This window comes from Pavona decussata, unplaced genomic scaffold (genome assembly GCF_977016875.1).
Source record: "Pavona decussata unplaced genomic scaffold, jaPavDecu1.1 SCAFFOLD_156, whole genome shotgun sequence".
Taxonomy (NCBI): domain Eukaryota; kingdom Metazoa; phylum Cnidaria; class Anthozoa; order Scleractinia; family Agariciidae; genus Pavona; species Pavona decussata.
This window is the reverse complement of record NW_028145568.1, coordinates 3,641,859-3,653,133: the sequence shown is the minus strand read 5'-3', so window position 1 is coordinate 3,653,133 and position 11,275 is coordinate 3,641,859. Positions and strand designations below refer to the sequence as shown.

General features: G+C 38.6%; 1 protein-coding gene across 1 annotated transcript; it reads right to left on the bottom strand.

The window, feature by feature from the left end:
- Nucleotides 1-22: 22 nt before the first annotated feature.
- On the bottom strand, nt 23-10,561 carry LOC146465376 (neuronal acetylcholine receptor subunit alpha-5-like). Its single transcript, XM_085128667.1, has 7 exons — nt 9,489-10,561; nt 7,891-7,957; nt 6,984-7,132; nt 5,664-5,708; nt 5,018-5,127; nt 4,152-4,396; nt 23-3,196 (listed from the first exon to the last, which is right to left on the bottom strand). Exons 2-7 carry the CDS (start codon nt 7,955-7,957, stop codon nt 2,415-2,417), a joined length of 1,398 nt encoding a protein of 465 aa, XP_084984793.1. The 5' UTR covers nt 9,489-10,561; the 3' UTR covers nt 23-2,414.
- Between the last annotated feature and the right edge of the window lie 714 nt (nt 10,562-11,275).

The following is an 11,275-nucleotide window of genomic DNA, read 5'->3' as shown; positions in this document are numbered from 1 at the left end:
TTATAGTTGATGTACTCTTAGACTGGAAAAAACTAGTTTACATTAACATAACGTGTTTTACGCTGCCTCCTTCTGCTAATGCTCATTATTAAAAACTGAATCATTGTATAATGCAATTCGAGGGATTTGATTGGCTTAGCGGCCATGGTATATGAGCCATTATACCATGGCCGAGAAATGGCGACCATTAAATTGTCTGCTGGTTATTCTTGCACAGCAAAACCAGTAAGATCTAGCAATATTACTTCATTGTTATTCCACTTGCGCTTGTTGGATATGAGATGATTATAGCCAACTCGGCGCTACGCGCCTCGTTGGCTATCTGTCATCTCATATCCAACGCGTGCTCGTGGAATAATTGTTAATTATAACGTTCTGCGCATCCCGGGATGGTCCGAGAAATTCGAATTTCTTTAGAGTGGTGCCTACTAGTGCAAAGGTGTTCTTAGGTGATTTCTGACTACGCGCGAAACACGGGACTTAAAAGCAAGGGTTATTGGAATTAGGGGTAGCCATGCATTTTTCTGAAATAATTAAGTTTCCCATTAAAAAAAATGCCATATATTGCTATATATTTTAAATCTGTTTAGAGTCACTGTTGCTTAGTTCTCTCTTAAAAATGGTTAAATGGTTAAAAGTATACATTAGGTACATTAAGTATACATACTTCTTCTCCGTCTCGGAAATCAACTTATCATGATATAATTGTCTGATTTTGCTAAAATGTGACCACTAGGTTGGACTTGAAGTGAAGCCATTGCATAGGCTGGTTGAAACTTGAGGGGGCTCGCCATCATGTTCTATCCTGTGACCTTGCCCACGAGGGAGGCTAACTGCTGGTAGGTGACTCGCAGTTGTGCGTTCCTTTCCTAGGCTAGAGTGACTTGCGAGGAAAGTTTTGGCGACATCTCCCATTCAGCTGCATGGGATTAATTGTTGATTCGTTGACGCTGACACAGCCTTGGGGCAGGGCTGTGTCAGCGTACAGGTGGTTGACTCGCAGTTGGGTGTGAAAAGCACATAGGTGGGGAGGGGAGGAGACTGAGCGCAGTTGAAGTTTTGGGCCCTGTTCAGTTTAAAGGGGAATTTTGACCGTTTTTCGTTACAATGGTGCAACAACACCTTCACTCAGTTTCAAAATAATTCTTGAACATCAAGAAAAAGATATAAATTGATTTCTTTAAAGGAACAACTCATGACCTGCTCTAGTACATTTTGGAAAAAAAATGCGAGAACTTGAAAAGAGTTAGCCTAGCTTTTTTCAAGTTGCAGTGCATTCTGACGAAGTCCATTTGTGACCAGAAACTCTCATCGATAGTCTTAGTACACTGGGGTGATAATTTACAACAAATTTGAGCAATGCTGTTAGGTTTCTGTTGATAAAAAAACGATTTGGATTTTTTGACATATCATCAAATTCCCGTGATACTTCCCCTTTACGGGCGGGCACGTTTTTGAAAATCCAGACAGATATTCAAGTAATCTATTACAGGTGTTTTCACCTATTCTTAGAAAATCATTGTTATGCTCCAATAAATTCTGTACACATTTTTATAGCATTACATCATATTATGTTAATAGGATATTTAGGTATAGTTAACATTATTCATATTCAAATTCATGATCAACTCTATAAACAAGAACACTAGATTATAACTCTCAGCTTCAATTATTCATATGCAACGTTTACATCACAGCTGTATTGTTTTAACAATACAGTATTGTATTAACAATACTGTATTGTTTTAACAATGCAAAATCTAAATAAACGATTGTTATGTATCACTAACTTGGGCAACGGATACCTTAACATAACATGCCATGATCGGAGGCATAAATGTATGGCCAGAAATCGCTCAATCGCACGGTTCCTTATCAGCCCTTAGAGAAACAAATGATGGATCTACTAATACTGAGGTCAAACGAGAAATGACATCTTACTAAACTGCACCTTCTAACGGCGCCACACCGTGGCCATCAATTCGTACAGCGAAATGCAAACCTTCTCGCAGAATCGAAAATGAAAATCCCCGACTCATGTAATGGAGCCAATCAGTTTTCGGACCAATAAAACAAGTCAAATTCTCAGTTTCAAAGTAAATCGTATTTATCTATCCTAACCTGGATTTATCTGATAGACTTTCATTTCCTTTATAAAAAGAAAGCACCAAACCGGGAGCAAATAGAATGTTTTCCTCAAACGGCAGCATCATCTAGACTGCATAGAAGGCTTGATTCTCCACAATTATTCCACTCTACAATAGTGGGATGGGAATGTCTGTTGTTACAATGTTTTGAAAAGCTATTACCACTGATAGATAGACTACGAAGTCCTAGAACTAAGTTCTCCGGCTACAAATCAAGGTCAGTATTCAGGTTATAGCGCTGCGAAAGCCAAAGACGCTTTGAAGATTTCATGACAGTTCCGCTATGTTGAGAGTAAAGTCAGGGCGATACATTACCAGGTACCCAGAGGATCCGATAAACACCAACAAAAACAGCCAGAAAAAGAAGCGATCAAAAGACACAGCGACGGTGCGCCATATTTTCCTATTGTCTTCATCACTGAGTTCATCGTTGTCCTCGATGACCCTCTTCTGCGCCGTTTCAATAGAGGCAGGACCGCGAGGTATGGAGGCTGCTGCTTCCTCGCTTTCCGCTGGGGTCATCTCGCTGGCAACAACATTTCGCTTAAGAAGTTTCTTCATGTTGATTTTGTTTTTACACTCAAGTTTCTTCTTCTTCCTGGCCTTGCTAGCTCGATACAAGGCCTTGAAACAAGCAGGCGGATCACTAGTTGAATGGTAGGCTCTTAGCACAAGAATGGTCGCTATCAGTGCGAACGCGATCTCTAGCATGGTAATTATGTAGTAAACGCCGAGGATGGGCAACGTGTCCGACTTTTCTGGCAGCATATCCGCGATAAGGAGTAGAAACACGCTGACAGCAATCATTATGGTTGAGCAGAACCCAATCCTTTCGCCATTCTCTGGAGGAATTGCGAAGCTGACCAGAACCAGTAAGGTGCAAATGACACACGGGAGAATCAAGAACATGATGTAGTATACCCACTTTCTCTCGATTTCCAGCGTGAATATGATGAACGAGTACTTTTCAGTTGCGTTCGAATGTCGCTGTCTCTTGGAAACGTTTTCATGTGTTCCAAGTTTAAGGGTTTGCCACTCACCGTTGCTATCTGAAAGAACATAATAAACTTGAAAGTAACTTAGATAGAACGATGAAGAACCAGTGCAGGTAGTATCTACAGGCACACTTCTAGTTCTAAAACTTATTTGTGTAAATCCGAAGAAATTAAAATGAGGGTTTTCAATCAACACAGGGATCATTCCAAGACAGACATCCCTTAACCCTATCTAGACCGGCCTTGTTTTTGTCTTCTAGGATCGGGGGCAAGCTAAGCTAACGATTTTTCCTTTGAGGTCCGTAACGGGAAGAGAAGGCGTCATATGACGTGCGGCCCTCTTGGATCCGCCACCTTAGATTTCTGGATTTTCCCAAAACTTCAGAAAGCGCCTAAATGTAACGAAAAGTTATCAGAACCAATAAAGGAAGACTAACATGAGCTAAGTTATAGTAAGGAATTTAGTAAATTCTCTTTATTTGAAAAGGGATTTTCCATTTCAGTTCTGGGAAAAGGCCGGTCAAAAATTAGTTGCCACGGTAACATCAAAGCCAATGTACACTAACCAATCTATCGAATTTTTCCCAGAACAAATTCTGAAAAATTCCTGAACTTTGGTGTCGTTTACTCAAATATTAAAAAAAGTTATTCAGGTTCAAAGTCGCCGTGGGAACCCCCCCCCCCCCAACTCCCCCTCCCGCTAGGGTTATTGACTAATAAGATTCCTTGATCAGTTATGTCTTAACTGTAGATTTCATTCTTTTCTGATTTAAGGAAAGTCCAAATGACTGTTGTGAAGAAATAAATTAATAGATGTTTAATTTAATATATTTTTTTGTGAGAACCATCAAATTTTGATTTACCTAACCCTAGCATTTGACTCCCTAGATTTAAAATTTTAAGTTCATTCCAAATATTTCATTTGAAGCGATTGAGCCCTCGAAACATATATTTTGTCGCTCCGAATCATTGGCTGCCATTGGTTATAGTTTGGGCCTTCTTTTTTTACCTGATTCAATGATTCCATGTTTCTTTGGTGGCATAGATCGAATAACCAGTAGCTCGCTTCCGTACGTCGCGGATCCAAAGATGAGTGAACAGTTTTGCCGATCGAAAGGAAACGAGCCAATGTCAATGTCACATTCACTTTCTATGTTGGCAGGCGATTCCCAAGAGCATATTCCATTACTCTGCAGTACTACCCATGTCTTGAAGAGTTCAGTATGTCCTGCTTGGTACACTTTGTTGTCTCCACTACGAAGAAAACAAGTTACCTTTTGTCTACATGTACATAATGGTGACATCTAAATATATTGGATGAGGGAAAAGTGAAATACACTCTGAACAGACAATGATTTATATAAGGCACTTGAATCAGTATTTAAATCTGAGCATCACATCAGAAACTTCTGATTAATCAAAGACCATGGCTTGTTGCTTCCCGTTTCGATTTTGAATTGCACAAATGCCGATGGCAATATCGATGTAAATGACAATGATAATGATGGTGAAGTTAATAACGAGGGCAAAAATGATGATAACGATAAAGGCAACAACACCTTACAATGATATTGACAATGGGAGTGGCAGTGACAGTAACCGTAACGTTGACTGTTAACGATAGTGATAGTAGCAATGGCAACCCTTATGATAATTAAAAAAGGTACGGTACGGTGGCTTTGGCAATGACAATGGCAGTCACACTGGCTGAAGTGAAACTGATAATAATGATAAAGATGACGATAACGATATGACTGTAATAATGATGACGGGATTGGACGGCATGATGTTAAGAAAGGCGCGAGTGGCTAAGTCCATTTTGAAATTCTACGACCATTACTTTTTATCACTTACCCAATGAAAAGTACCACTTACTTATTATACAGGATTATATCAGGAACCCATATTTCCTTCGGACTGACGTGGATACGGTCAATGCCTCCGAAATTGTTTTTGTCCCACTCAAGAAAAGGATTATGCCACCTCTGTTGAAAAATGGCACAAGAGAAGGCGTTAGGACTATCGCTAACAAAATGTCTGACAGCAAAATTTTAATTTCACAATAATTACTTTGAGAACTCCATGTCTTCGTGACATTGATCACGTTTCAACAGCAATGCTACTTGACATTTTGAATTTTCCTTTACAAGGCCACATTCACTGTCATTTTCACTATCAAGTTCTACAGGATATTCTTCTTTTATTGATTTTGATTATTTATAAGCTACCCAAGATGCCTTTTGTCAAGAACATGGCGTCATTTGGGACGGCATGATTGACTATTTTTTTTTGCCAGTAGTAACTTTTTCCCGTTTTCGTCACTGAATAAAGTATTTTAAATCAAGATTACTGTACGTATGCTTGCATGTTATCACATACCCGCATGTTATAAATAAGGACATTACTCAGAGGGTCTACACGAGTTTGCAATCCATGCAAACAAAAAAGGGAACGAACTAAACGAGCTATGCACCACGGCTGAATTTATTTGTATAACAGATGCATGTTTCCATAAGCTAACCTGAGAAATCCAGACACTTGTAATAAGCATTTGTCGTTTGTTTTCCTGAAATAATCAAGTAATTAGGCATAAGAACTTGAGAGTAGGTAGAGATGCATGTATATCTCAACTGAATTTCAAATAGGTTATTTCTACAGAATCACCTTCGCAAATAATAGCTCCTCTGCGTAGTACGCAAGCGGAAACAAGTTCATAAGTTATACATCTTAGCACAATCACATTTGGACTGCATCCAAGTGTTACAAGGTAGGTAAATTAAAGGTGCAGACGGACTAGAGGCGACGCGGGCCACATGGTGGTGCATAACTACAAGTATCACAGCTACCTCGTAGAAGGGATGCTTTTAAATCCCTGCGACCTCGTTTTAAGATTTCGCTTCTCGTTTACCCACGGTTTAGTCAATGGAACAAACTTACGTTCCTTGGCCGCTAGAGATGCTATTACACGAAACAATTGTTTCTGCAACATGCAACCATAGTTAATGAAAGGGCAATCGTTATGGAACCTAACAACCTTCATTGTAATATGTTTTTGTTTGCCTTTTTGGCCTTGACCCTGCAAAAACAACAATAGCATTTGAAATGTGTCGGAGCAAATGACCAACCGAAAGTTTCTGTTAAGATATTTAACTGTGGTGTGAACGTTAAAACAAAGGATTGTGCAGGTTCGCGGCCCTTCCAACATAAATTGCAGCACCGTTGTTTCCATGGCAAGGTTTCCTAACCAGTCCCTCAAGTAAAGATCTATGATGCAAAGGAACACCATTTCGAGCCATAAATTGGACAAAAGTCTCTCTGTAACATTCCCTTCTCATGACTTATTCAACGAATAATTGCGCGAGTTGCTGGAAAAGTCTATTTCTCGTAATGCTTTGTAGCACGTCACAAGGACGTCATAAGGTACCAACTTGGGTTAAGCAGCTTGTCTCGCAATTGCTAAAGAAACTGTTGTGTTTCAACTTAGAAGAAAAGTGCCCTGTGTAATAGCATCTTAAGGAAACAACACAATGGCAGAGAAGATGACTCGAAACTCATGTTCCGTGTTCCGCCAAGTGTTACGGTCCGCACTTGCTCAGAACGAACAATTAAAAGACCCGACAGCCTAGTCTTGTGACCCTACCCTAGAGAGTAGAAATTTGTTATGTCAATTTTTTTTTTGGTTCCCTCTAGTTTTCCTGTGCCTTCGAAGCACCTTGTAAAAAATCCTGTCGTTCGCAGTTCGAAAGCCGTTGTTATAAGTCTTGTCAAGCGACAATAAAGAGTACAGTGGATAAAAAGCTGTGTCTCTATACTTTCCCCAATACCAACACCTGTCACTTACCAAGTCACTCAGTGACTTGACGGTCAAAGAAAACGATACATTGACGGCATCTGAATGCGACTTAACGGGGCGAACCATGACATCCATGTTTTCAAACAGCTCACGACGCAGTTTGTATTCCTCCGAATCATTGACACGCAAACCATTTCCTGAAAGGTAAGGTAAACAGCTCTAGACTCATTGGTCACTGGGTTAGGATTCATTATGAAGGCAACCTAGGATAAGATGTGTTCTCGGTATTGTTGAAATGCAAAGGCTTATTTTATTTTATTTTTTTTAGAAGCATATATGTGTATTGAGTATTGTCGGAATCCAGAGGCCTTTAATGTATGAAAACAATACATAGGATTCATTAATACTCGGAATGGGTTTATAGTGAATTAGTTCCTTGGTCCTTATCTTATTTACAATGCCGTACGGTACAATATCCCAAAAGAGGAATGCTTGTGATTGTCCTTCAGATGCAGTGACATGCATACGGATAATCATTGTACCAACATTGCAACTTCTGCTGTTGTTGTTTTTCTTTTTCCTTTGCGGGTCCACTAAGATGATACTTCCGTGGCGAGGGACGCTCATTGATAAACTATTTCACTATATAGTGCGCACAAGTATGATCACTCCATGTCAGTTTATCATTTACCCAGTCTTTTGTTAACAATTCCACGCATTTGGCCGGATAAACATACTGTGCATTGTAGAGAAAGTATAAGAATGATAGGAAGCTAACATGTTCTATTCAAACCATACTTTGGATGCATCTCGTTCTGAGATACAGCTCAGTCGATCCGGCTTCAGACCAAAATCTTGGCCGTTACGAATACGTATATCGTCAGAGAGATATAACATTTCATACAAACAAACGAATGAACGAAGAAACAAACAAACACGTAAACAAACTACTAACCTCTGTATGCATTTAATTTTAAAATACAAAGTAGAGCGATTCCACAGGCAATCGTTTTAAAGTCCATCTAAACAGAGAAACATGATTTAATGAAACAAAGGTAAATCGAAATGTGTCCTTCTTACGACCAGCTTAGACAAATCGCTCTACAAAATGTGAAAGTTTGAACCGTGACTTAAGAATTTTACAGAAACCGGTACAGGCAGAGGTGGAGAAACTCCACAATAAGGTCCAGTTCAGACGCCGAACTTTTCATGAGCCGAACCCAATACCTTAAATTAAGTACATGAAAAGTTCGGCGTCTGAATCAATTGAGAGCGGCTGCTTTAATTTAGAACGGCTCAGCGGCTCTTACCGCCTGGCTCAGCCGGGAATTTCGGCTTTGGAACGGCTTTGGTTCAGACGTCGAACTTTTCATGAGCCAAACCTAATGCATAAATTATTATAACGTATTTCAGGTGCTGTCTCTCGTAGAGAACATGCATGTTTTGCTTCAAGTAAATTACGTTCGGCGTCTGAATCAAAAGGCGGGAGTTTCGCCATTTGGACCGACCTTAATTTGAGTTAAGTTCGGCTTATGAAAGGTTCGGCGTCTGAACTGGGCCTAACTTGCACTAAAAAGTCGTTTATGGGAAGTGTCTGTGGTACTATAAAAGAAAAACTGTTTACAGCTACGTTAAAAAGATAGTGGGCGAAATTGGCGTATATTTTATGCCCCAACTATGAAGCTGATAACTACATTTTGCTTTTTAAATTTTCACGTTTTTTGAAAAATGCTATTGGAATATTAATTTATGCCACAGAAGGCAGCGGGTCACAGCAAATACTAATACTACCTTTCCTTTCTTTTAAAATCATTATCAGTTTTTTGATGACAGTTACTTGTTAAATTTTCAAGGAAGATGCCTGAATTTAGGGCGGGTGCACATTTCTCAAAGGTTCTTAATTTACTTTCTTGTTTACAATTACAGCAGAAAATTTCCCGAATTTACATTTCGTGAATGTCAAGGAAGTTTAAAGCTAACAAAAGCGTTTTTAATCTACTCAGAAGAAAAGAAAGAGTCAACAGGCACCAGTGTAATAAATAATCTCTACTCATATTTAAATTTGACTCAGAACGTTGATAATGTTTATTTTGTGCCCTTTATTTTACATTGGCTTAAGAATCTCACTCGAAGAAATGATTGCTATCAGAAAATGAAGAGTTTTTAAGCCTTGCTATCAAGGTAAAATGCTTTAATAAAAATGGAAGAGGAGGCCAAGATAAGGCATTAAATCACACGTACCATTGTTGTGATTATCAATAAAAAATAAAGGTTGAAGTTAAAATAAAATCATGCACGCACAGTAAAGTCGAAGCGAAATTATTTGATTAGCCTGTCGCAGAAGCATCTCAATAAAATTTTAGTCGTATTGTATGAAGTTATATAAGGATAATAATAATAAAAAAGATTTCAAGGACACTAACGGTTCCGTACGAAACTGAAGTTTCAATAACACAAAGAGAGAGAGAGAGAATACAACAGATATCATTACCTTTTTTAAATTAAGAAGCAGTTATTTATTTTCTTTCTGAAACACAAGAAATTGCAACTTACCTCAGTTAAGTCACCTATCTGGATTTTTTTAAACCGGTCAAGTCTAATTCCTTCGCTGAAAAACGGTGATGGGTATAAAATCTTTTTAAACTGAGCAGTTTCTAAGTTCGTCAGTAGAATTTGCCTGCAAACAGAGGTAATCGTACCTCAAACAGTTCGAAAGATGGCTGAGATCACCTTAATTAAAACTGCCTGGAGTTAGATGACGATGTCAGTTATTTGTGGAAACATAATAATTTGCAAAGTGGGATTTCGATGATTGTACGAAATTAATGAAGTCAGAACACCTGCTCAGAAGAACAAATGAAAAGTTATTTTGAAAACATAACGTTAGAAACCTTTTTTATCGTTTCGTCGGGGAAAACAATATTTACCTGGGAAGAGAACCATTGTATACAATCGATCAAAAATTCATAATTTCAGGGCGCCCTCACACTGGCAAATTTGCACAAAAATATAATTTCTACACCCTACCTTTTTTAACTATAACATTTTTTTCCGCATAGTCGGAAGGAATATTAAGCGGGGAAATCCTTGAAGTAAAATCGTAAAACGAAAATGGCAAATTCTCATTTTCAAAATTGAAAGACACATTTGTATTTGATGTCCTTTTTGGTATTGCCGCGGTAACTAACTGGTAGAAGATGTGTTGTAGTTAACAACCACGTTAATTTGAAATCAAAAGCACCTCCACAGATCTAAATACATGTACTATAACGTATTAGGCTCAACCCAATTCCCAAAATCTTGGGTCAGCATACACAAAATCTATAAGCTCTATAATTGTCTGTCGAACACTTTTCTTTCCCATATTAACAACAAAGCTGATCTTTTCGTAGATTGATTCTTCGAATTTTAGTTTAACATTGTTTATGTCATCCTTTTGATTGAGTGTTAACAGGCGATCTCTTGGGAGCCATAACATCAATTATTATTAACTTCCTAAATTATGAACTCAACTTTCGTTTACCTTATTAATTTTCAAATCTTGAGCAATAATTGGAGTTCTTGGAACTGTTTGTATGGGTATAATTCCAAGGGTTACAACTGAAAAAAATAGCTGTCATATATTGAAGTTTTCAAAATTTTGGAGTTATAAACTGAATGCAAATAATTTTATCATGATCGGCAAGTAAGTGATCTTCTGGAAGATGCTCCTGACTTGGGAGGGGGGGGGGGGTCATCCAATATCATCCCCGTTCCTTATGATTAACCATCACATGAATCGGAAGCGGTTATTCAGCCATACCCCTAGGGTATCGATGGCCGCTTAATACAGGTTTGACTGAATAAGCGTGAGAGCGATGATCCAAAAATCTCGCGTAGCGCAGCTGTGGGGAAGATTTGTTGGACTCCCTGTTGTTTCGTCACACTTTTATTTTTTACATTTCGGGAAAAAAAATGGAAATACGCTAGACTGTATATGTACCAGACTTGACTGCCTCTATTTTAGTATAAATACCCGATCACAAAGTACAGCTCAGCGATTTTCATTTGTATGGGCAGATATATGAAAACGTCACAGAAGTTTCAACACACACTGTAGGATACTGTAAAAAAAATATTTCGACTACAAGCGTTTGTCCCACATTGAACGCAAGGAAACTTTTGCATTGACAGACTGGAATTCCCTTCCAGAAGACATGAGATGTTTGCCTTTTGATGCTTTTAAAATTTCATTACTTAAGAGGGAATGTCTACTAACACCGAGCGAGGGGTGGCACATGATAAAAAATGAAAGTCGTTCACAAATTGACTAAGGATACCCTATGGTAGTTCTAGTAACG